The 26,277-nt window shown below is 37.0% G+C and overlaps 3 protein-coding genes across 6 annotated transcripts; all 3 read right to left on the bottom strand.

The window, feature by feature from the left end:
• Positions 1 to 3,152: 3,152 nt before the first annotated feature.
• On the bottom strand, positions 3,153 to 13,558 carry LOC101154961 (H-2 class I histocompatibility antigen, Q10 alpha chain). Of its 3 annotated transcripts, none has more exons than XM_078955099.1 (15): positions 13,447 to 13,558; positions 10,144 to 10,416; positions 9,257 to 9,556; positions 8,785 to 9,081; positions 8,286 to 8,402; positions 8,116 to 8,151; positions 7,772 to 7,813; positions 7,010 to 7,042; positions 6,711 to 6,755; positions 6,367 to 6,414; positions 6,006 to 6,038; positions 5,887 to 5,916; positions 5,753 to 5,800; positions 4,394 to 4,426; positions 3,153 to 3,738 (listed from the first exon to the last, which is right to left on the bottom strand). In XM_078955099.1, the coding sequence occupies exons 1-15, from the start codon at positions 13,532 to 13,534 to the stop codon at positions 3,689 to 3,691; spliced, it is 1,473 nt and encodes a 490-aa protein (XP_078811225.1). In that variant the 5' UTR covers positions 13,535 to 13,558; the 3' UTR covers positions 3,153 to 3,688. The 3 variants fall into 3 exon arrangements, with proteins under 3 accessions (XP_078811225.1, XP_004073954.1, XP_078811226.1); XM_004073906.5 differs by lacking the exon at positions 13,447 to 13,558 and adding an exon at positions 11,576 to 11,763; XM_078955100.1 differs by lacking the exons at positions 3,153 to 3,738; positions 4,394 to 4,426 and adding an exon at positions 4,919 to 5,055 and having other exon boundaries at positions 5,731 to 5,800.
• Positions 13,559 to 14,546: 988 nt separating this feature from the next.
• On the bottom strand, positions 14,547 to 17,873 carry qrfp (pyroglutamylated RFamide peptide). The gene is made up of 2 exons (XM_023960331.2): positions 17,017 to 17,873; positions 14,547 to 15,789 (listed from the first exon to the last, which is right to left on the bottom strand). The coding sequence occupies exon 2, from the start codon at positions 15,787 to 15,789 to the stop codon at positions 15,238 to 15,240; it is 552 nt and encodes a 183-aa protein (XP_023816099.1). The 5' UTR covers positions 17,017 to 17,873; the 3' UTR covers positions 14,547 to 15,237.
• Positions 17,874 to 18,058: 185 nt separating this feature from the next.
• On the bottom strand, positions 18,059 to 26,217 carry LOC101155206 (LIM/homeobox protein Awh-like). 2 transcript variants are annotated; one of them, XM_078955097.1, is made up of 8 exons: positions 24,536 to 26,217; positions 24,286 to 24,359; positions 23,477 to 23,600; positions 22,413 to 22,615; positions 22,224 to 22,332; positions 21,991 to 22,126; positions 19,288 to 19,526; positions 18,059 to 18,809 (listed from the first exon to the last, which is right to left on the bottom strand). In XM_078955097.1, the coding sequence occupies exons 3-8, from the start codon at positions 23,594 to 23,596 to the stop codon at positions 18,414 to 18,416; spliced, it is 1,203 nt and encodes a 400-aa protein (XP_078811223.1). In that variant the 5' UTR covers positions 23,597 to 23,600; positions 24,286 to 24,359; positions 24,536 to 26,217; the 3' UTR covers positions 18,059 to 18,413. The 2 variants fall into 2 exon arrangements, with proteins under 2 accessions (XP_078811223.1, XP_020562626.2); XM_020706967.3 differs by having other exon boundaries at positions 24,286 to 26,217.
• Between the last annotated feature and the right edge of the window lie 60 nt (positions 26,218 to 26,277).

Raw genomic sequence — 26,277 nt, 5'->3', positions numbered from 1 at the left:
TTTCCGTGCTGTGGTGAGGTCTAAACCCCGACTGAAAGTCTTCAAAGTGGCTGTTGTCCTGTAGGTGGCAGTAAAGCTGCTTAACTACAACTCTTTCCAGGATTTTAGAAATAAAGGGGAGGTTTGATATCGGTCTATAGTTGGCCAAGATGCTAGGATCCAAACTGGGCTTTTTCAGAAGAGGTTTAACAACTGCATATTTAAAAGACTGTGGCACGTAACCCGTTTCCAGAGAGGTATTTATCATTGTTAATATGGGATCATTAATTAGGGGAAAAGTTTCTTTAAAAAGTCTAGTGGGAATTGGGTCTAACAGACAAGTTGAGGATTTGGAGGACGTAATAATTGATGTTATTTCCGCTTGATCCACAGCAGTGAAGCAGTCCGATGTTACAGAGGTTTCTATGGATGCCTCCATTTCTACCGCTTCAGCCTGTTCTGGGCTGATAGTAGGAATAACTTGATTTAACTTATGTCTAATATTTGAGATTTTAATATCGAAAAATGTAAGAAAATCATCAGAGCTGAGAGAAACAGGAACATGTGGTTCTACTGAGCTCTGACTGCGAGTTAATTTAGCTATAGTGCTAAAAAGAAATCTTGGATTGTTTCCATTCTCTGATATTAAGGTTGAATAGTACTGGCTTCTAGCTCTACGCAGAGCTTTTTTATAATTTAATAGGCTATGTTTCCAGATATCCAGAGACTGCTCTGAACCGGAGCGGCGGAGTTCAGAGTACCTGGTCTTCTTGTTGTCTCTCGGAGGGGTCCTGGACAGCGCCTCAATGATGGACTCTGCTGTCCTTTTAGGGGACTTCAATGCCCAACATGAAATTGAAATTGCCCTGATCTGAATCTGAGTGGTGATGGCTAGCTACTGATGTAGCCACAGCTGTCCTGGGGCAGACTGACAGACAGAGTGACATTTTGTCCATAACAGACACCGTCATACACCGTCCGTCCATCAATGGCACCAGGACACCTTTTCAAGAGGAGGATCAGAGGGTGTGTTCCAACTACCAGGGAATCAAACTCTTCAGCCTCCTTGGGAAGGTCTATGCCAGTGTATGGAGAGGAGAGTCCAGCCAGTACTTGAACCTCAAATTCAGGAATAACAGCGCCGTTTCTGTCGTGGTTGTGAAACAATGGACCAGCTCTACACCCTATTGGGTCCTAGAGCATTCGTGGAAGTTTACTTTTTCTCGTGCTTTGTGGATTTAGAGATGGCATTCAACTGCATCCACTGTGGTGTCCTTTGGAGGGTGCTCTGTGAGTATGGGGTCCGGGGGCTGTCCGATCTCTGTATGACCAAAGCGGAGGCTTGGTTCGCATAGCCCCGGACCTATAAGTTACCAATAAGACATATTCAAGATGCATGTTGGACTTCGGCAGAGCAGCCCTTTATCGGCGGTTTGCCCATATTTATGGACAATATTAAATTTCAAATTTTTCTTCTTAGCTTTCCAATAATTGTTACCTTTTAACTTTTAATCATAAATGTGACATCGTTTCAAAGATAACTTACTGCTGTTTGCAGTGTTGAAAGTGAACACGCAGAGAAAAACAGTGACGGAAAATATTTTTTTAAGCAAGCATCCAATTGTTTTAGCTTCCTTCTCTGTTTTTTTTACAAGGCAAATCTACATTTCTTTTTTGGTTCCATGCAAATACATTAAAATATTATTAATAATACTAATGGATTAGATTTATCTGTTTTTTTCCAGACTCTCAAAGCGCCAACAGTGTGTCCATTATTCATTCACTCCTCATTCATACTTGGTGATGGTAAGCTACGGTTGTAGCCACAGCTGCCCTGGGGCAGACTGACAGAGGCGTGGCTGCCAGTTCGCGCCAACGGCCCTCTGACCATCACCGGGATCATTCATGCACATTCACACACCAGTGGAGCCACACTGGAGGCAAGGAGGGTGAAGTGTCTTGCCCAAGGACACAACGACAGTTGGCTGGGGGGAGCGGGGATCGAACCCCCGACCCTTCGATGACCTGCTCAACCGCCTGAGCCACTGCCGCCCTTATTCTACAGGAAAGACTGCAATTAATATAAACGGTTGAATTACCAGTTACATTACTTGTTTTTAATTTGGAGCAGAATTTAAGTAAAGGAAGGCTGCACAATGCAATAGTGGTTTGTGCTCTCGCCTCATGGCAAGAAGGCTGTGGGTCAAATTTCAGCTGTCTCCTTTCTGGATGAAGTTTGAATGTTCACCCCGTATACAGTACAGACCAAACGTTTGGACACACCTTCCCATTCATTTGAATGAGAAGGTGTGTCCAAACTTTTGGTCTGTACTGCATGTTAGAGTTTTGTCCACTCCAACTTCCTTCCATGTGAGTGCCTGACTTCCACAGTCTGAAAATAGACTTCAGTTTTCTAAATTTCTAGCTACAGAACTGTTCAGGCTGTACTTACCAACCGTAGCTGGGCCGTGAAAGGAAATCAGTGGGCCATGAAGACGGATGAATTGATTTAATCAAAGGAAACTTTAAAACTTCACACCTTTTCTTTTTAAGAGGAACTCGTTTTGTAACTGATGTAAAGCCAATCCTCAAACAGAAAAGACTGCGCACACAAAGGAACAGCAAGTAAGATAAATCTTACTTTCAGTTTGATCAATGAATGAAGCAAATCTCCTTATGCATGTCTTCATTTCATGTTTCCTACTAAATTCTTGAAAAACAGACTTTTAGCTGCTTACTTCCAAGCAAAACAGTGGAGCTCAGATGAAACATGAGTGTTTCCATTTGTCAGAGAGACTACAAGACTCTGTAGTTGTAGATGAAATCACATGTTAGATTTCTTTTCTAGAGATACATTCGACAGAGTTGTTTTTAAGCATCCCAGGGGTCAGCTGACACCAAATCTCCCTCTGCATATGGGTAAGGAGAAGTGTAAATAACAAAAAAGGACAACACACCAAAATGGAAATGACAAATGTTATTAAGTTAGTTAATTGTTTTAGTAAAAATAATGAATCTCTGTATAATACACTAGTTTCACATAATGATAATCTTTTAAAAATCATTTTAATCAACTTTTGAGATGATTCTTTTATTCAATATATTCACCTTGCTTTGTTGTTGCTTTGCAGTACATAGTTTTATAGGAACAGGAAAAAAACATCAGACCCACATGGTAAAGAGAGATCTTTTATTATGAATCAAAACCATCACCGATAAGACAGAAAAAATGACTTGGGGAGCCAGTTAATTTCCCAAGCTCAGATGGGCCACTTTTTTCTGACTGCCTTACATGGAAATAAACTGTTTGTAAAAAGAAATAAAAATAGAAAAATAAAATAGCAGCTGGGTGGCTCAGTTGGCTGTGTGTAGGACTGGTGAGTGGGATACCAGGCACGATGAGCTCTTCACGCTACTCCCTAACTACGTAGCCACAATAGCGCCCAAATCTGGGTCTCTGGATAAAATACAGGGTTGTGACAGGAAGGCCATAAGAACATCTCTACCAAACCACCTGGAATCAGTGAAAGCTGATATGGCAAAAGGGGAACAACAACACTCTATAAGAAAAGATAAAATTGACCTTTAAAGTAATACGTAGACTTAAAGAATTTACCATACGAAGACATAAATCCAAAATTCACTTTTTTTTGTAATGTAACTGATAAAGACACCAGTCATTTATGAGACAACAGACTGGCTGAGGAGCTTAAGCTGACGAAAGTGAAGAAGGTGAAGTAGACCGAGAATCTTTAGGGCCTGTAGAAATAAACAGATGTTGCATATTATTATTAATAATGTAAAGACCGATCTTTTTTACCGTTTCAAATTTCTTTTACATTACTAGAAGGTAACATGTACTGTGAAAAGAGTGATATTCTTTTTCCTTTATTGTTTGAGATTAAATAATATTTCTTTAACAAATAAATCTAAAACTGTTAAAAGCCAAAACTATGAGAAAATTTCTACTATTCCTTTTTGTAATCCGAAGTCAAAAGTTTACGCACACTCAGATTAAACACCATTAAATGGTTTGTAAAAACCAAATAATGATGGTGATGATAATGGTGGCAGTATCATGTTACACAAATACTTAAAACAAGTTTATTTCAAAACTGTTATTTCTTATAGAAATTTTGGCAAGAAAATGAGCCCTCGTGTCAATGTGAAATATTTTTTGGCAAATCAAATTGCCCCACACTAAATAAATAAAAAAGTTTTTTTATTGAATGCAAGACACAAAACAAAAACATAAAACAAAAAGAGGATTAGCTTTTAGTATGGTGTATGAAAACTCAAGATTTCACTAGGAATTTAAATATAAAATTAAAAGTATTTTTGAGTTTAAATATACATTTGTTAGATCGATATTATTCAGTTGCCTGTACGATGCATCAGAAAAGTAGATACTTACTGCCGAAAGCAGAGTCGCCACTGTTGAGAGATTCTGTTCAAGAAAAGATTGGGTTAATTACAGTGTTCCCCCCCCCCCCCCCCCCCCAACAGATTTTACTAAAAAGTTTTAAAAAACATTCAGATTCCAGATGGAGATTTGGACAGTAAAGATTTGATTTAAATAAAAAAAAAATAATGTTAATTAAAAAAAAATATGTTTTTCAAAAGGCAAACATGTAAAGATTTCTTTATTCAAGCAAGGTAATAAAAAAAAGTCAAATTTACGGAGGTGGCACAAATTTAATGTAGCTATTTTATTAATGATAAATATTATTATTAAATTTATTTTAAAGTATGTATTGATTTTTGGATTTAGAATAAAAACCTTGGTATTTTTACATAAATTTAGTCTCTTTAAGGATTATGTTAAAGCTGTTTTAATGAGGAAGTCATGGATTTAGACATGTAGTCTACACATTCTGCTGTCTTTAGTTTGATCCAGAAAAAGAAAATATGATTCAAGTTGTGACTGTATCACTTCAGTTCTTTTATATTTTCTAAATGAACTTAGAAAGCATAACTGATGCTGAGACATTAAAACTGTCAGTAGAATCAGAGCCGTCTACTCTAGAAACAACTGTACAACTAAATCATTTATATCAATGAAAATTCACTGTTAAGGCCCGTACACACCGGGACGAATATTCGCCAGGCGTTATTCGCCACGTTTTTTGTGTTCACACCCAGGCGATTTTCGCTGACGATGAGTGGAGTGAACATGCAATTTCATTCCCTGACATTAGATGGCGCTTAATGTAAAACAGAAATACTCCTGTACACAAGGTGGCGCTGCGCAACTTTACGCTTCTTAAAGTCGCTTTTCACTCAGAAGAAGAGAGCAAGTATTTACACGCTTGTCAGAATCAAACAAAGAAAACATGAATATTTCAAATACCAGTAGCTCCAACTGGTGCTTGGTTCGGGGATATTTTAGAATGTCCGTCATTATTTCTTCGCGGCTGTGTAGACGCTACTTGGCGTCTATCTTCTTCGCTGGTATGTGTGCTCAGCAAGGCAGTTTTGTGTTTGAGCGCCCCCAAGTTGTGTTTTACTGTAACTTCAGAGGCTCCAGACACGTGAGCAAAAGCGCCATTCTCATTGGTCGAGTAGATTTCGACGCGACGCGTCGAAAAAAAAAACGAACCCGAGGCGTTTTTTTTTTTTGACGCTTTAACGCTTGGCGTTTTTTCGCCTCGGTGTGCACACTCTCGTTGGTGCCCTTTGTTTAGTCACGAGGCGTTAAACGTCGGCGAAAATCGCCGGCGAAATTCGTCCCGGTGTGAACAGGCCTTTAAGTTATTGAAAGGACATAACCTACCATTGCTGCCCATGAGGGGTACCCTGATTTCTTCAGAGGAGTCGTTGCCTACAAATGAAGACAGAAATATTTCAGTCCATCTGCTGAAACACATTTGGATTGTAAATGTACCTCAGTAATAGAAAAAAACTTACTAGTTTGGGAAATGCCATTAGGAATTTCACCTAAGTACAAAGAAACAAAATTATATAAACGTATGTTTTTGTCAGCCTGTTTTTTTCCCCCCCCATTCATTTCAAGAACAACAACTTACTGTTCTCGGGAGGCATGGTCAAACCAACATGACCTGAAACGGAAAATAAAAATTAAAAACATTGGAAAATAATAACATTTTGTTCACCTTTGACCAATTTTACAAATTTAAAATAATTAATCTTTTTGGATCAAAACTGGTTTGAATAATATCAGACATACAATGTGACATATTTAAAATGTGGTAACTCACAGCTTTTCTTTGATAATTAAGAACATTGCAGGTAAATGTTTTCACAAAAACATAAAACTTTCTTTTTAACAGAGAAACATAATTCTAAAGCTAATAAGGTTTTTCCATTCACATCTAACCCTTCATGAACAGAGAAACTAAAATCTCAGCACAAAAGAGAAACACTTACTCATGGAAGATGTTGAAGAAGAAGGAGAAGGTTTTCCTTTGGCATCTTCTATAGAAAAACAAAGATCAAACATAAAACAGAAGCAGAATTTGCAAAGCTATAAGAGCAGTCTACACATGCTGCTGTCTTTAGTTTAGTCCAGAAAATAAAATATGATTCACGTTGTGACTCTATCCTTTCAGTTCTTTTTTATTTTCTAACTGAAGTTAGAAAGTATAAATGATGCTGAGACATTAAAACTGTTGGTAGAATCAGAGCCGTCTACTCTAGAAACAACTGTACACATATATATAATTAATATCAATGAAGATTTACTGTTAAGTTATTAAAAGGACATAACCTACCGGTGCTGTTCATGAGGGGTTCGTTGCTGTCTTGAGACTTGATGCCTACAAATGAAGACAGAAATATTTCAGTCCATCTGCTGTGACACATTTGGATTGTAAATGTACCTCAGTAAAGGAAAAAATATTTCAGATAGCAAATGTAAAACATTTGAAATGTGCAAACTCACAGCTTTTCTTTGATTATTAAGATCATTACCCATAAATATATTGCATATAAATGTTTCCATAAAAACATAAGACTGTTTCTTTTTAAACAGAGATGTCCGGTACGATGCATCAAACAAGTAGATACTTACTGCCGATAGCAGAGTCACCACTGCTGAGAGATTCTGTTCAAGAAAAGATTGGGTTGATTACAGATTTTTTTCAAAAACAGATTTACTTAAAATTATTTGGACAAGAAGATTTAATAAAATAGGAAAAAGATGTGTTAAAAAAGATTTAAAAAAAACAATAAACAGTAAAAAAAAGGCAAATATAAAGTAATTGTTGTGATTTTTTTTATTTAAGCAAGGTAATAAGTCAAATGTACAGAGGTAGGAGAAATTCAATGTAGCTATTTTATTAATGAAAAATTTTATTAGATTTGTTTTAAAGTTTCTATCCATGATTTGATTTAGAATAAAAACTTTGATATTTTCCTAAATAAATGTTAATCTAATGCTTTTATAATGTTTTGAGTTTCCTAATCTAGAATGAAAAGCACTGCAATAAATAAAATTGAAAATTATTTAGGATGAAGACATTGGTATTTTTTTACATTAATTTGGTCTCTCATTAAGGATAATGTTAAAGCTGTTTAAATGAGGGAGTCATGGATTTACACATTCAGTCTACACATTCTGCCGTCTTTAGTTTAACCCAGAAAAATAAAATATGATTTAAATGTGACTTCAGTTCTTTTATAGTTTCTAACTGATGTTAGGAAGCATGAATGATGCTGAGACATCAAAACTGTTGGTAGAATCAGAGCCATCTACTCTAGAAAACAACTGTATAAATATATCATTTATATCAATGAAAATTCACTGTCAAGTTATTAAAAGGACATAACCTACCATTGCTATTCTTCTTGAGGAGTTCAGTGTTTTCTGGAGAGCCTACAAATCAAGAAAAATATTTCAGTCCATCCGCTGTAAAACATTTGAGTGTAAATGTACCGCAGTCATAGAAAAAACAATACTAAAATATGTGAAATATTTGAAATGTGCAAACTCACAGCTTTTCTTTGATAATTAAGGTAATTCGCCATAAAAATAATGCAGGTAAATGTTTCCATGAAATCATACAAATGCTTTTTTAACAGAGAAATATTATTCCAAAGCTAATAAGGTTTTTCATTCACATCAAACCCTTCATGAACAGAGAAACTAAAATCTCAACAGAAAAGAGAGACACTTACTCATGGAAGATGTTGAAGAAGAAGGAGAAGGTTTTCCTTTGGCATCGTGTATAGAAAAACAAAGTTCAAACATAAAACAAAGAAATGCTGTTTTGATAAATGTACATCATGCTGCATCTTTAAACATTTAGATCTTCAATTCCACTTTGGGTGAAGCATTCAGTGCTTACTTTTCTTCTTCAGCATCACAATCACCACGGCAACAATCCCCACTGCAATCAAGACGACTACACCAGCAGCAGCACCAATAATAATTCCTGTTGCATCATTATCAGGATGTTGGTGATCTAAAATGAAAAAAATAATTGTTTTCTTTAATATTTCAAGTTTGTTTATTTTTAACAAGCTTCTAATGAAATTTTGATTTTAGCATTTAAGTAAAAAAGGTACAAAAATAAAATAAAAAGAATTAATTTACAAAACAGAGATTATCCCACAGTGTGTATCATTTATTTCTAAGACTTTCAGTTTAACGTAAATGATGTCTTCAGCTCATCTGCTGCGTAAGGCAGACATCTAATTTTAAACTGTATTAAATAGAATCAATCTTTATTTATAAAAAGCGCTTCTCACATTTTGTGCAGCTCAGAGTGCTTTACAATTAAAAACGATAGAACTGTTTAGGTTTAAGAAATAGCAAAAACTCAATCAAAAGCTTTTTTTTTTTACCCCAGGCCTGCTCAACATCCATGTTTGTAGCTTTATGGATGACTCTGCAAGAGTAAGATGCAGGATCTGTCTTCAAGATCTCCACATGGTCTCTTCTTTGGAAAGTGTCATCCTCATTTGGGCGAACCCCGGACGACACCAGCCCATCATCTGCTGAAAGAACACGGCTCTTTCCTTCTAGATCTCTCTTGATCTCCATAGTAATTTCCTTTGGAAGAAATCCTGTAGCAAAGCATGTCAGCACCATGTTTGATTTTTTCTTAGCTGGGGTTGCAAACATAAACACTTCAGGTGGTTCTGTAACAAGAAACAGAAAGTTTTGTTAGCAGGATTGATATTGGACAATGAGCAGAAGATTCAAATTTAACAAGACTTTCCTTTGATTTGTTAGCTTTGCTATCAATTAATTCTAAAATTACATGTGGAATATTTGTTTTTGGCAAGTATAAGGTATCAAAAGGTTAAAACATACTGGTTGTAGAGAGAACTTTTTCCTGCTCTGTTGAATATTTCAGGAAGGTCTTCATCCATTCCATGCACTCCTTCTCCAGGTAACCCTTGGTGTAGTCTTTCAGAGCTGTGACATCATCCCACTTCCTCTTGGTGGGGAATGCTGCATCTGCTGCAGCCACCCAAACTTGATGTTCATCATCAAAACGCAGGAAGTCATCTCCATCATAGTTGTACATGTCCATGCCACGCTCAAACTGGATGTTTCCATTATCATCCTCTTTGCCGACACAACCATGCATCCACTGAAGAACATGAGTGTCTGCAGGGAGAAATAAGACATAAAGATTCAACTAAACTTTAATTTTAGCTAATAAAACAAGCGATTACATTAATTTATAAAATATTGTATATTTCATATCATGATACATTAGACCTGCACCATTAATCGCAAATTTATCGTTATCACGATATCAAGCAGTGCAACACATGTTGCAAAAGTCGGAGAAAATTGCGGCAAATGGTTAGCTTAAATGTGCGAAAACAATCTTATGGCAGCTTGAAGTATTTAACGGATCAAATAAATTCATTTATACATTTGACCAATCAGTTGGACGCCATCACTTTGTTGACCAATCGGATGGAGCTTTTTTATGTTAGATGTTCACCTATGTAAACGCGGGTCATTTGGAGTATAATTTAAGTTATGTCTACTCTTACTTAATTTAAATTGTTGCAATGGAAATGATGTTTTTGGTTGTTCTGCTATTTGTTCATCCACCGCAAGTAATACTGTCATTGCAATATTGATCACTAATATCGCATATCACGAGTTTTCCTATTACATACCATGGAAAGGTATTATTTTATTGGACATTGTATTTGCTATAAATAACCTTCAAATCTCACCATTAGACGTTTGTCTCATTCGGTTGATCAGGATGTCAATGTTAACCTTGAACCACTGCTGCTTGCTCTGCCGGGACTGTGTGCCTTTTTCCCAGTATTCCGGCTGGAGTCGCTCCTTCATCCACTTCTGTTTGGGAATTTTCTTTTGCACAGAGCTGTCATAGTAGTCGATCATCCTGTTGTCCAGCAGACCCATGGCAGTGAATTCATGGATGCCTGGGAGCTTCACAGGATGGGAGAAGGCCGTGTAGATGTACGTCAGAGAGTGCTCCACTGCAAATAATAATAAAAAAAGCCATTTGATCTGCTGTGTTTGCTGGATGAAGATGAAGACTGGATACATTTGTGAAATCCTTTAAAAACAGAAGTAGCCCAGAAAGAAAAAGAACAACCAGTATTGGTCTTAAGGGCAGAGATTGTATTAATTTTTTGCATGAGCCTCAACAGGAATGGATATTTGAATAAAGGAACCACTAAGAGTATTTTTGCATTTTAGTTTTTCATTTTAGTCTGACTTTTTGTAGAGGGAGAAAGTCTATTTAGTGCTTTTAATCCTGTTGTACACATCAATTTAAACAATTTTTTTTTTCTAAAACTCTGCAATGTTATTGATACTTTTAGGAGACAGTTGCTTAAAACACTTAAACATTTAGCTGTGATTGGTCATTTTCAGGGTTTTAAGGACTCCAGAAAAAACAAAACTCAGACTTCTGAAGCTCAAATCAGGCAGACTACATGATTTTTTAGGCCACACAACAAAAACAGACATGAAAACTGCAGCTGATCTGCTGAACCGGTTTACCAAACAACGACAATCATCATGGAAGTGAAACCGCAGATCAAGTGACTATGAAGAAATGCGGAAATGTTAAAAAAAAAAACAACCTGTCCTATGAAGTGTTTTCCCCATACTTTTCTTCTTACCTAAAACATTCATCTTTACCCTGTAAACACTCAAATTTTTGGCTATGTTTAAAACAGTATTATTATTATTGTTATTATTATTATTATTATTAATAATCTTAATAAAATAGTTTAGATCATTTAATGTGAAACAAAACAAAAACTCAGTAAGAATCCAGAATATAAGTTGCTTTTAAAGGTATCCATATGAAGTTTTCTTAGTTACACCCAAAACTATACATTTATGTAAAACAAACTTTGTGAAAATGTACTATTATTACCATTATCATTCTATTTTTTACAAAGTGAAAAAGTCCAGATCCAAAATGCCAAACGCCTTTTTCTAACTGACAGTTACATTTTGTGTTTATTTATCGGGGAAGGGGAGCAAATCCCTTTGAAACAAGTCAAAATATAAAAATTAGAGAATAATCTGACAAAACAGCTTAATCTTTTGTCATAGTTTGCCGTTTTGAACATGTAAACTGTATATATAAACTTAAATTGTTTAAAAAAAAGTGGACCTTACCACTTCTTACGGATGTTAAGGTCCCCAACACGAAAAAAGCAGCGATGAAAAACATTTTAAGTTGTCCAGAATAGCCCGTTTTCAATGACCGCCTCTGATGAGGCTTTGCAGTGAAGAGCAAACAGCGTCAAATGACCTGCAGCTTCCTCATCTCACACAGTTTACAGGAAGATGCCTTCAGGTTTGCTCGTACGTCAGAGTGATCACCGTGTCACGCTCACATTTTCTAAAGAGGAACACCCCTGAACGCTTTAAGAAAACACTTCATAAGCAGAAAACAATGTTAAAACAAATCTGAAATTTATATAATCTAAAAATATGTTAAATAAAGTTTGCAAAGTGTTCCGTTTTAACTGAGTCATTTTTTTGCTGCTTTAATTACGAGAACAACTAGACTATAAAACAAACTTTCTGAAATGTGATTGATAAGGTAGAAAAAACATATCACATCAATAGTGTTCTGAAGTAGAGAAAAAAACAACAACATTAATGGTGTTTTGATGTAGATCGAGATGAAGTTCAAACTTTCGATGGATCATAAACGCACCACCCACACCTTTCCATCCAAATTCAGACGCAAACTTATAGTGAACTGCTGGCGCTCTGCAGAACATGTCCTGAAGTGTCTTTGAAAACAACTCAGTTTTTTTTTTAATTTAGGCTTCAAACTGCATAATAATAACAATAATAATAATAATAATAATAATAATAATAACTAAAATACCACTGGGAACACTTTTTGGAACCAGCCTTTAACATCTTACACATAAATAAACATACATCCATTAAGTTGATGTTGGTGGATAAGACACTTCACAAGAGCCTCAGCGTAACATTTAAGGCTCATCTTGTATTTTATCTACCGTACTTTTTAGAAAAGCTCAACAAGTTTGTTTTTTTAGTCTTGAAATGTTTGGCAGCTCCAATGCAGTGACTGAAAAACATTGAAAATGTTTCCTGGAGAAGCGGTTGAACCGGTTTTTTATTCACCACACCCTCACTAAACAAAAAGGAGACAATTGAAAAAGATTCATTTGTAGGTTCCCTTTTGATGCTACACATGGTGAACACAGGTATACTTTTTTTTCTACTGACCCCTTCAGGGGTCGTCATAGGAAATCCACTTCCTCCATCTAACAGTGTTTTCTGTATCCTCCTCACTCATGTCAATCATCCTCATGTCCTAATCTACATCCATCATTCTCCTCTAAACCTCTCCTGGTGGCTCATCAGCATCTGAACATCATCACTGTCCCTCTTCACGGTGTGTCCAAACCACCTCAATCTGTTTCCCTGCATTTATCTCCAAAACATTTAACTTTTTAACCGGTCCTCTGATGGATTCATTCCTGATCCCATCCATCCTGGTTTCTCCCTCAACATCCTCAACCTCCAGCTCTTCCTCCGGTCTCTATCTTAGATAAACAAACAACATGGCTGCTCTCACCACTTTTTTATTGACACACGTCACGCCTGAAACCTTCCTCTTCACCACTTTCCTACGTCTGTTGACTCCCAGAACAAAGTCCTCCACCTGCTTCACCTCCGCTCCCTGTAACCTCACTGTTCCGTCTCATCTACACACCTTCATTCCTCTCCTTTCCAGAACAAACCTCCACCTCTCCACAGGTTTCTTTTATACACTTTTCCATGCTTGCTTTGTACTTCACACTTATTTTCTATAAAGAGCCACAATGGCGGGGTACCATAGAGTCACAGGTTGTAGACCCTTGATCTCTACATTTTATTGTATTTGCTTAATTCCTTTGAAAAAAAATAAACCCAAAAGCTGCTGTTATCTGTCCATTTTTCACCTTTATTTTATTAGATTTCCTTTTAGTGCTTTGATAGATCACTCTGTCAGCTTTTACCTGTTATTAAGGGACAAGGATCCTCCACTGGAAGGCTGTCTGAATCATTTGTGTGTCTGATTGAACTTATTGCACCAGTTATATACATTGAGACCTTCACAGGTGTTTTAAATTATGTTATCATGATGCAATGAGTCTCCGTTATTGAGTTTCTTTACAATATTTATTTGTTAAAATAAACAACGTAAAAATAAAATGAAATTAAGAAATACCTTAAATATTTTAGTTTGCTGTAAAAAAAACAAATAATAAAAAAGTCACTTATAGACCTCAATTGCTGTTTTTTTATATGACAGTACAAAAACAGTCCTGCATTTTCCTGGCTGAGAGCAACAGCCAATCAAAAAACAAAGCAGGACGTCAGTGTTGCTAGGCAGATTACATTCGGACGCGTTCCACGGCGGGCAGAACCATCACTTGTTGGTACTTGCACAACTGGAGAGTGTGTGTTCAGTGTTTGAGCTCAGTGTTTGGTAACAAGCAAAAGCCAAGCAGGACGTTAGAGCATAAAGACACTCAAAGAGAACAGTTTTTCAAAACTTTTAGTTTTAAATGACTTTAGAACCTATAGGGCACATTGTTTTATAACATGTTTTGGTTTGTGTGTCGACCCATTCTGCACTGCTTACCACTGATGTCGTGTGTCCACAGTTCACCAAGTCACAAATTAATAATTTAGTGAAAAGATCTGATCTGGAATTTATTAGAAATTACACATTAAATTCAAATTAAAGAAGTAAAAAGCTTGAACAGAAATTACTTTGGGTACTATCGCAACCCTTTGAGCTCAATCGCTGTGAATTTATGTAATTTTTAATCTAAAAAAAAGACACATTTTGTTGGGGTTAATGTAGATTTTTCTTCCTGACATATTCAGGGTTTTCAGCTGAAGGCCTCAGATGCTGGACTTACAAGGAGTGTAAGTATGATCCCAAACACTCAAGGATTTCTTCCTTAATGGTATTTTTTTATACATTTTTCAGTTTTCGTGGTCTCTCAGATCCTCCTGGGTTTCTGTTTGACACAATTAGACCTCAGTAAAAGTTGAACATCAAAAGGACTCGGATACGGTTGAACACCACTGAGAAAATACAACGATGTGCTTCAGAACAAACACTTTAATAAATCATCACAACAAAATGTCATTTTATTCATCTGAACTCTAAATTCCTCGTTTTAAAAACAGAAAATAAGGGGTTTGTGTGAAAACAGAAGTGATGCACACAAAGTTTTTGTTCCTGAGAACCGTCAGCATATTTCATGTTTTGCACAATTTTAGGTTTTTCTGCTCAGCTTTTGGTCCAGTTGGCTTTTTTAAACTTTTGTACTCTTTACAGTGAGTCTGTTAAACTTGACGACCTGAAAAAGAGAATAATCTGAGGGCCAACATGAACCATCTGAAACGACAAAAACAAAACTAGAAAAAGAAAAATGTTTGGCTTCAGCCCCGACTGGTTTTGAGTTTTGTTCGTCATCGTTAAGCCATTTGAGGAATGTTCTGCTCAGGTTAGACTTAAAATAAGTCTGTGGAAGTCATCAAGTGACTTTTTTGTGCTTCTTTCTGTGATTTAATTCATTTTTTTTAAATGTTTTTGTCTATCAGTTTTCTCTATAATCATTTAGAGCAGTGATGTAAATGGAGCAGCTTTTGAACTTTGCACATCACTGTGACATATTTCTGACTTCATGTCAGACATTTTTGTTGAACCTACCATCTCATCGGGGAAGAGAAAATGAAAGATTCTAGAGTTTAACTCTTCTTTTTATGTTACTGTGTAGCTGTTCTCTTATTTATCTGTCCTCCCCCCCCCCATCACCCCTCCATCCCCTTTCCGTCCACCTCTTCCTCCCAAAGCGGAAACCGAATCCTCCTTTCTCCCGGCTGACAGCTTGGAGTCCTCCGGCGATGGAGGTCAGAGCGTCGTTTCTCTTCCACCCGTCTTCTCCTTCCTCCTCCTGATGATGCAAACTGTCCACAGAGTTATCTCCAGGGAAGAGAGCGGCGGGCGTGTCCACCAGGTTCCCTCTTTGTGCCCTCAGCAGGACCTCTTCCACCCAGGGTTTGTCACTCTCCCCCTCTTCAGAGCTGACTCCGCCCTCCATGGGCTCCAAAATGACTGACTGGGGGTCTTGAGGCCAACCTTCTAGAGGGTCTGAGTCTCCTGGATCCTCCAGACTCTCTTTGAGACGATGCAGGGCCGACTCCAGCTGAGGGCTGTCCACTGTGGGCAGCAGAGGGGTGGAGGAGACGGGGTTGGTGACCGCCGATGTCATGAAGGAGCAGAGAAGAGCGAGGGAGAGGAAGGTGAGCTGTAAGCCTCCAAGATGGGAAGAAAGCCTCATCTGGAAACACAAACGAGTAATGAGAAGCTCATTTTAATCAATGATTGACTTTTAAAGTAAGAAATATTGATCCTGTGACGTAACCTAGAAATAATAATAATATAAAAGTGTGGAAAGGGCAAGATACATGTAGGAAAAAATAACAAGTCCAATAAATTATATAAAAACACCAACTATTAAACAACCGTCACATTTTTTTTCTATCTACTGACAGCTTTTGTGTACCGATTTTAACCATTCATGCATGAATGTATCACCAATTTTATTTAAAATTATTCTTTAGGGTTATTTTGTTTTATTCAATGTGATGCTAAATTAAGTCCTGGATTGAACGGTCTGTTGCCCTTAAGCAACACACGGCGTGAAGATTTAAAAAAATGATAGTTCCAAAAAATGATAGTACGTGATAAATTTGGATTAAGACAAATAAAAACAAACAGTGCAGCTTATCAAGACATAATAACAGTTACACTCAGTTTCCAGCACAGTCCTTTGGGGCACGGTGGTGGAAACAACATGGTTTGTGTTCACTATATAAGCAGCTTTTGGAGCGATTTGAAGCTTCATAATTCAAATAGTATTTTAAGTTGCTTTACATGATACAGAAAAAAGGCTGCTGAGCTCACTAGCTTTATATTTAAAAAAAATAACTTGTAAGTTTTTATTGGAGCTACAATATACTTTTTTTTAAATGATGGACAAGCTGAAAGCAGATAATTCTAGGACAGAAGATGTAACTAGACTAAATAGTGGGAATCCTTGCAGAATCATTAGAAAAAGAGCACTTTCTCATGCCTTAAAGAAATCTAGAATAGAATACAGTAGAATAGAATTAAAATGGGGAACTTACCTTGTTATCAGATCTCTAAAAAGTAGCAGATAGATAATAAATAACACTAAACTGCACTTAAAAATTTAATTACAACATTAAGTATTGCCCAATGTCTAAAGTGTGTTAAGAAGTCACTGGACAGTATTTATTGTTTTTATTAATATTTTTAGTATATAGTGTTTAGTGTTATTTATTACTTTTTATTTATTATCTTATCTCATTTTATCCAAGTTATATAATATTATAGTAACTGATAAATTAGACAATTTTTTTGAAAATGGAAGGAAGGAGAACTCAGACTTCAACACAAATTTCAAGAAAAAAAAGGGGAAAAAAAGTAGATTCCAGTGAATCCCCAAAATCCCAGCAAGACGCAGAATTAGTTTATGTCTTACCTTCTGCTCAGTCAGAAGTCGTCTCTCCTTCCCAACATTTGCACGTTCTGGTTTTTATAAAAACTCCTGATGTTTTCCTTCTACCCCGCCATCGCCCATTGGTCCTGCGGCCGTCTGACGCACACAAAGATTTCCATCCGAGTCAATAACCTCCATTGTTTCACCTGAGAAACGTCAGGGCCCTTTGGGGGGGGGGCCCGCGTTGTTTTTACAGCCTTGCTGTTCATTAAGATGTTTGTGAGGGGAGACTCTCTGGGAGGGAGGCATAGTTCCTTTATTATTTAAAAATCAAAATAAAGATTGTATCACTGGGAAAACACACACGCTTGTCAAAGAATTCAGTAATCATCTCACTAAAATGAGAAACAAAGGATGCCACCTCCGGAACCAACATCCCATCAATTATGCTCCACAGAATGAGCAGCAACACATGAGGCCCTTTATTACAAATATTTGATTATTTCCTGTGTTTCGAATTAAGCACAAACAAACAAAATGCTTCGACTTGTTTGCACGAGGGGATTGTTATAGTTTGAGTCATTACAGGAAATTGAATTTAAAATAGATGAACGGATAAAGTCATAAAGAAATCTGAGTAATAAATGTTTTATTAAAACGAATAAAAAATTAGCAAAGGAGGAAAATGTCATAGTAGAATTTATTACTTAAAATAATTTGATACATGACAACAATATGCAGTCTATTCCTAGTAGGCTTGATATTTAAAACAAGCATCAATACATAACAGAATACAAAATATATATTTTCGTGTAAAGTTTCGCCTGATTTTTAAAATTTTCTATGAAAAAAAAAGTTTTGATAAAAAAAAGGTTCTTGACAAACATTATCTATGAGGATTTTTGCTGTTTTTGACATTGAACTCCCCTTTCCTCACTTAAATCTAAACAAAAGTGAATGCAGGAAATGTTTAATTTAGAGTTTTAAAGACTCACTCCAATGAAAATTGTGTTTTTAACATTTAGCATTTCTCTGCTTAAGGAGAACATATATTAAGAGAAATTCAGCTTAAAATTGTGTTTCTGAGTAATTCTTTATTTAAATTGTTGTGAATCAGCACACAAAAAGAGCGTCCTTGAGACGTAGAAGATTTGCTGGGCTGGCCAGAGACTCTCTGCTCCGAGCTCTTAGCAACAGGAAGGGGAAAGGGGGGCGGGGTTGCTCAGTGCCAACGGTCCCGCCAACAACTCGGATACAAATTCTAATTAGCTACTGCAGAAACGATGTCCTAGAAAATGAGACCGTTTTTTTAAATTTTGGCTAAAAATGGCAGAATCCTAATTAAAGGACCGCAGCAAATGTTGTCAAATAGTTCAAAACATGATCCTAGTGGGACGTTAATCATCGATTTTACAATTTTCTTCATCGCTGCTTTACGTTCAACAATAATGAAGTCTGAAAGCATCTGAGCTTTCACCCCCATCTACTTCCAACCCTACATTCTCAAAGTTTCCCTGGAGACTGAGAGAAGAACATCCTGGTGCACTCTGGGAACTGTAGTCCAGGGGGTCGGTGCTTCGCAGTGGTTGGTGCGCTGACTGATTGACAGCCGGACTCTGCGATCTGTCACTGACCGGAGCGGTGAGCAGGGACAGCTGCAGGTGGTCGATGGTACTGGCAGGGAAGGGCTGAGTTTGGTCGGACATGGCGCAGGCTGTCGGGGAGGAGCTGGTTGCTATGGCGACAGATGGAAAGACAGCGGCGGGAGATTGGGCCTGAGGATACTCCGAGTTGAGAGAACGTCTGAGTTTGGCCCGAGCGTTTTGAAACCACACCTGAGAGAAAAATTATTGGGAAACGATGCAAAGATGCAAACAACAAATAGATTGATGCTAAAAATTAAACATCTATAGATATATATATTACATAAAATTACTTGTATTTTAAAAATTAATAAACTAAACAAAGAAAAAGAACTTCTTCAAATTATAAAGCAAAATATGCAAAACCAAAGGTTGCATTTGCAAGTTAAAAATCAATAGAAAATCAGGACTTGACCGAGCACGATCAAGAATAAATTAACTAAAATGAAGTGTACATACATTTAGCTGATTCTTTTTATGAAAGCAAAGATTAAAAAAGACCTTGTGAGAGTCTGTTTTCATTTGATATCAAATCAAACATTTTATCGCATTATGGCACAAAGTTTTGTTGTTCCCAGTATAAGTGTGTTCATTTACCCTTTAAGCACACAAACAAACTCCTCCCACTGCACTTCTGCCACTTCTGTTGGATGTAAAGGTGTATATTTACCTGCAGGACTCTCTTTGGAAGACCCGTCTTGTGTGCCAGACAGGTCCAGTCTTTCCCATCAGGGTTGTGTTTCTGAGCAAAGTAGGACTCGAGCGCTCGGAGCTGCTCACGGCGGAAGCACGTCCGGATCCGTTTGCTGCGTCGGCGGCTCCTTCCTCCTCCGGCCTTGTCATCCAGCCGTGGTTCTGGACTGCTGACAGAGTCTTCCCCTTCACCCGAGACATGGTTCTGGCCTGGTTCTGACAGTGTCACATGGAAGAAGGAGGCCTCTCACACTCATTTAGTTTGTCTCTTATTAGTTTGCACAGTACTCTAAAATGCTCCTGGTTGGAAAATGAACGCAGTGCAATGTTTTGACAAATGATTTTCAAGTTGAATAAAACTTCCAGTTAAATTGATCAGTACAAGAACACGCACATCCAAATAATTGTTATATTTAACTTAAAACCTACTTTAGATGCCATTTAGAATTAAATAAAACAATGAAACTCAAAAAAGTGAACTATATTTAATCACATTATAAATGTAACTGTTTTATATGCTCACAATATTTTATCAAAGTTATAATAAAGGTTTTTTATCTTAGTTTTAAATTACTTATACATGTTTTTGTATATCAGATTTGTGTATTTTTGTAGAAACTTGACTGGAATGCCTTTTTAAAAAAAATATGTAATGGATTATGCTATTTCTGTATTAAACAAAGAAAGTCAAAATTAAAAGAGACTTTTCACTTTTAAAATAAAATTAAAATAAAGACTGTTTTAGGGTGGCTTTTGATACATCTTCTATCTTTTAACTGAGCGTTGGTATTATTATTATTTTCTTTTCTTTATATTTCTGTGTGATGGCCTCCTAAAAATACAAGTGTGCCCGATAGGATGGGACGATTTTTAATACATTTTATCCATGTATTATTATTCTTAAGGGAGGGATTGGGAAACAATTTAAATTGAGGGCCACAAGGGTTCTAAAATTCCAGCAGCAGATGTGCAGAGTTTTTTAGTAACTCAACCAATGTTGTTTCCCTTTCGGCTTTCCCCATCAGGGGTCGCCACAGCGAACGAGTCGCATGGTAAACTTGGCAATGTTTTACGCTGGATGCCCTTCCTGACGCAACCCTCTCAAAGCAACCGGGCTTGGGACCGGCACAGAGGTAGAGAGGGGAACAGGGAGCAGCCCGGAGTCGAACCCTGGTTTCACGGACGGAAGGCGCCGCAAACCAGCACGAGCTAAACCGGCTCCCTTTTAGTAACTCAACCAATAAGAGAAAGAAATAACATGGAATCTGGACTAAAACATGTTTTAATCTTGATTGAAAACTTTAAAACAGAACACAACTGCGGCTTTTGTTAATATTTTAGTGTCCATTCCACCAATTTTAGTGAAAAATGCAAACTTAGAGACATGGTGCGTTCATTTGGTGTTTGACTGATCGTAAAAATGACTCTCTGACTTGGAAAACACACCTGAAAAACAACCATCTATGGGGAGACAGCAGAACTACAGGGAAATTAAACATTATTGAGGATTATCAATATAATTTATTCCAGTTTGGCGGCCCAGATTAAATAGTTTAGCGAGCAATCGTTTGCCCACCCCTGCCTTAAATCCTGCCAGTCTTCCAACCCCCCCATGAGCTGTCATGAATCAGAACCCTGTCTCCCCCTACAGCCATCAGCGGGAACTATCTCCCGAGTACTGACGCTTCCTGGTTCTCCAGACTCCACTTCCCATCAGCCCCTGCTGCCCCACAGCTGCTTCCCATCAGTAATCACTCCCAGCAGTGTTTAGACAGAGCACTGAGCTCTTGTCTGTGTCTCTGGCCTTCAATTCTGAGTATTCGTCCACTTCCTGCCTCTGCATGATCCTCCACTCTCGCCCTCTGACCCCCGTCTGCCAGCCGCCCTCCTCAATAAAGTACTGCACAGGGATTCGTGACACCAGCAGACAGGAATTAGTCAATCTAAACCCTGTGACTCATAAATCAAAATATGTTTTCTTCATACATTAATTTAGGTTATTAGTAAAGAGAAGAAGATTTATGTTTAATATGAAGGTAATTGAACCTGTTAACCTGACAAAAAAGTGAGATATAAAGGCTCCACATATTTTAAACCTGACTCCTTATGGCTAATGCGTCTGGGTCATTTTTCTGTTTATCAAAAAAATCCAAAGAAAATGTCATTTAAAGCAGTTCAGTCTGAACTTCACAGCTTTTTTAAATGCTTATTTAATCTTTATTTACCTTTTTTTACTATAAGTTTGGTTTTAGTATAAGAATCTGGTAAATAGGTTAGCATGACATAAATATTTAAATATACTGCTTCTAAAGTTAAAAGTCCAATGGTACAAAATGTTTGGAGCCAACTGGTATGTTTGTGACATTTAAAGTGTGTGTGTAGACAGGCTCCGCCCCTTTTACGTTTAGTTTAAACCGACACTTCACAGTAATGATTATAAATCCCTCTCTCTTCTTTTCCGTCCTGCCCATCAAAAAAACGTACACAAAAATAATAAATATGAATAAAGCTTAGTCTAAATTACAAAAGGGGTTTATTCAAATATACTCCTTGTGTGTCAGAAGATTCATAAACCCATGTTGTAACAGGAAAATATGTCTGTTCGTTCAGTTGTTGAACGGAACAAAATGGTGCAGCAAACATATGTTCCAGTCTCAGCTTTTCATCTATTCATTCTTACCTTCTGATAGACTCAGTCTCATGGAGGGGTCATGATGAGACACGCTGCCCCCATCCTCCTGATAATGAGACTCACAGTACAGGTTTGCCCCTTGCATGCAGTACAGGTTCCCTGGCAACAATTTAACATCACATTCCTGCAAAACACATGACAAAATGTTCATTCATTCATTTTTTTTTTGGGGGGGGGGGGTATTTTGCAGTAAAAAGGCAAAACTGAAGGTTTGGGCAAACCTGGCAGGAGAAACATTGAGGGTGAAAGGTCAGATCGCCAGACCTCATGACCAAAGCCGAGGGTGGGATTGGCTGGAAGCAGCGAGCACACCGACCCCCCCCAAAAATCCTGATAAACAGCGGGGGTAACAGAAATGTCACCAACAGGTTTGGTGAATGTAAGGGTGGGTTTGGACGTCTGTTTAGCACCTGCAGTAATCCTGCTGGCAGTAGATGTTCCCGTCTCTCCAGTAGAGGGAGGCGTGTGTTTGCAGCTCGCAGTGACACAGGCTGCAGCGCAGGCAGGCGCCGTGCCACACCCTCCCTGCAGCCAATAGGAAGAAGCGATCGCATACCAGCTCACCACAACCGGCGCACACCATCGGGTCCCGGATGGACACGGCTAACGGGGCCTGAAACGCAGTCGGTGTCATTAAAGCACACAAAAGGAAACTAAAGGTCTTTTAATAAAGATTATATAATCATGTATCAAAACATATTATCTTAAACAACAGTCATGTAGGACAGAATTTGTACACACGTAGATTGAAAATGTATTAAATTTACAATAAATTGTCTAATTCTAACCAACACGGTCCAATGATCTTTTGGTAAATATTTCTTTAAATATTGTAATAATCTTGTGAAACAAAAGTTGATTAATTTTAGACGAACTTAAAACAGAATGATTTGTACAGCAAGGTTAGATTTCTGTGAAGTTTGGTGCAAACGTATTGACCATCTGTAAACACTGTTTCTCACTATTAAGAGATTTGTGTGTCTTTAAAAATATTTTTAGAAAAGTATAGTTTTGTATCTAAATTTCTCTTTCTATAACATTTGGTCTAAACATATTTGAAAAACCAACTTCCTAACCCTGGAAAACCCTCAAAGTTGACCACTTTTTACTTAATTCTTTCAAATTGTATTTATTTTTATTCCATTTTGTATTTTTTTTTCTGGCAGCCAAAATGATAAAAAAAAATAATACAAATTGTCAAATTAACTTTAAAAGTCCAGAAAAAAGTTTTTCCTGGGTTCTCCAGGGTTAACATAAACATATAAAAAACCTCCCACTTCTAAATAATTAAATATTATTAATCTAGTGAGTTTTCATGGGGAGACATGTTTCCTGCTAATTTCAGCATAAATAAATAAGGCTTTAAATATATTTTCTCGCTTATGTTTGTGTGTTTTTATGTTGTAAACTGTTTAAAAGTTTGAAAATCGGAAGATTTCTACATGTTTTAGTGCGTTAAAGCTTTAATCATTACGTGTTGTCCGGCAGCGTTTTCCTCCTCCTCCTCCGCTGCTCCGTCTCCCAGCTCCTCCACCTCCTCGCTGAGGCTGCAGTTCAGCAGCTCCTCCAGGGCTCCATCGTCTGGAGACATCATTGTCCTGAAAAGCCGGAGACATAATTACCCGTCATCTCCACAGCCACGAGTGTCTCAGCGGAATTCAAATTAACATCTTTAATCTTTCTATAATTAAACAAGTTGTTTTTAAAGGCAAAATGTGCGCGTTTGTCCCTTTATTATTGAGAATGGCAAAAGGTTAAATTCATCCAATCTCAATTGTTTTGTTTATTCTAGTCGTGTCATTTAGAATGTATGAATTTTTCATCCATAACAAAACTTTATGAAGGAAAATAAACTCGTCATGACTGAACACTGCTTCAACCGATTTATATTTTTCAAGAGAAAACCTGCAAAACATCAGCTTTTCAGAATATCTTTACCTAAATTTTATACAAATTTATCTTGACATTAATAAAAAATGTGTAAAAGTGTCTATTTGTTGTAAAGGATTTTGATTTAATATCATTTTTTCTTTTTCAAAAGTCATAAAGCACAAATGATGATTGATGATCTGGTACTTTCTTCTAAATTACCTTTCATTAATCTGTTTAAAAAAGTGATCCCAGTACTGAAGGGATTGGGGATATATTATTTATTAACTAGCAAAATACAAGAAAATCTCAACTTTTAAACCTATTTTTAAATAAATAATAACATAGAATAAACACTAAAACCAATTTTATCACTTTAACACAGGAAGACTTGTGCAGGTGGAGAGATCTTACCGATCTTGCTGTTGGACCTTTCCACTGAGCGTGCTCAGTACGGACCAGCGCTGTGCTGTTTCTTTTTCTTTCTCCTATAGATAAATAAAACAGAAAAAAACAGAAAAACTGGTCGTCTTCTTTCACCGTCTAAACTCTGCAGCCTTTTGGGGGTTTTTTGGGGATCACTTTCCTTGAAGTGAAAACCACTTCATCCTCATCCAACCCCCTTCACTGCCTCTGATCTAAAAGGCCGTCCCAGGTGACACACCTGTAAACAAGAGGCCTAGGCGGCCTGGTGAGCAGGTGGGATCCCTGCGATTGGCTGTGTGTTGAACAGGTGGGAGGCTGAGGTGTAAGCTGCACCCAGGAGCCCAATTAAAAAAAAACAGAAGGTGTTTAAAAATACTTTGGGGATCAGAGGATCAAAAGACACTTTCAAAGGCAGAAAGCTATTTTCCTGACTTTCCACTGCAAGATCTAAATGACCAGAATTAAAGGTGTGACTCAATGACACATCAGGTGTGCAGGAAGGAAAAACATGTCAATTTAGAGCATGATTCATTCAAAAAGTGAGCAAAAAAAGCATAAATTTTACAATTCAGAAGACTGAAAATGTACATTTTAAGATATTAGAAAGTGGATGAAAGAGTACTAAAACTCCAAAATGCAAGTTTATACCTTTGCAGATACATAATGCTTTGAAGTTAGGAGAATCCACACCTCCCATCACAGTTAGAAGACCAGCATTTACATTGTTCTTCCTATGTATCTCATCTTTGTAATGCATTTTATAAAACCAGAAAACAATATTTTATCAGATGAATAATGCTCTTGCCAAAGTTGAAGCCAATTGTTCTGTCAAAAATGTCAAATTAGCTCAACGTGTGTTTTGAAGAAAGGCATATATTTTTTTTTTAAAACGCTGTTTGACCCCACATGGAGTTTGACGTAATGTGCTTGAAGTTCTGATGCTTTGTGTGCAAAGAAGAGGAAACATCACAGCCAGAAAAAGAGGAAGTGTCTGGAAAGTAGCTACTGATGATTCAAAGTATAACTACTTTTATGTTGGAACTGTATTTTTAAACCTTTTTGTGCTGATAACGATTGATCATGCGATCCTTAGACTAACCACTCCCATGTAAGTAGGGCATCCTAAACTAAATAAAGATTCTTTAAAATCGTACTGGGCCTGCTGACTTTTTGTCTATATGGTCTTGTGTTTTCAGAAATAACCTTGACAGTGTTTTTTTTTTTAAATTAGCACCAAAGCATCCAGGTCTAGGTCATGCTGGACAGACCGGGTCTCTCGGCCGGCCTGGAAACGCCCCTCAGAGGTTCTGGAGGAAGTGGCCAGGAAGAGGGAAATCTGGGCATCTTTGCTTAGACTGCTGCCTCAGCAACGCGGTCCCAGATGAGCAGAAGAAGAAGGATGAAAAGATGGATGGCACCAAAAAAAGAAAAAAAAAAAAAACCTAAAATCACTTTAATTTGGTTCCAGATTTGATGTTTTGATTTTTTTTCTGCCAAGCTTCTGGGGGGAAAATTGAGTTTAAAGAAAAAGACCGTCAAGAATCTTTTTTTTTCTCCAGAACTCTGTTCAAGATCTTTTATAACTTTAATTCATTCATCACACTGTCATGGTGTTGAGCTGTGCAGTTATTGTTTTAAAAGTGTAAAAAATTACTCTGACATTAGCTTTCAGTCATTGGAAACACCAATTTATTTTGAAATGTTATTTTGTCTTATTGCCAGCAAAGAAAATAAAGTTGTGAATTTCCTCTAAAAATATTACAAACCTTAACCAGTTAAGTGTAAGATTTAAAATTTGAGTCTAACAGAATGATCATAAATGAAAGTAGCTCATTTTATTTTTAAAGCTTAAACTTGATTACCTGATATTTTCATGTTAGAAAGATTTTATAAGTATTTTGTTTTTATGTTGAGTTTTGTCCTTTTAATGTTCTTCTTCTGCTTTAGTTCTGACAAGGACTCTTTTCTTATAAATTGCAT

Source organism: Oryzias latipes, chromosome 11, assembly GCF_053564925.1.
Source record: "Oryzias latipes strain Hd-rR chromosome 11, Olatipes_Hd-rR_3.1".
In the NCBI taxonomy this organism is placed as follows: domain Eukaryota; kingdom Metazoa; phylum Chordata; class Actinopteri; order Beloniformes; family Adrianichthyidae; genus Oryzias; species Oryzias latipes.
The sequence above is the reverse complement of the archived record's forward strand: the minus strand, read 5'-3'. Positions and strand labels throughout refer to the sequence as shown.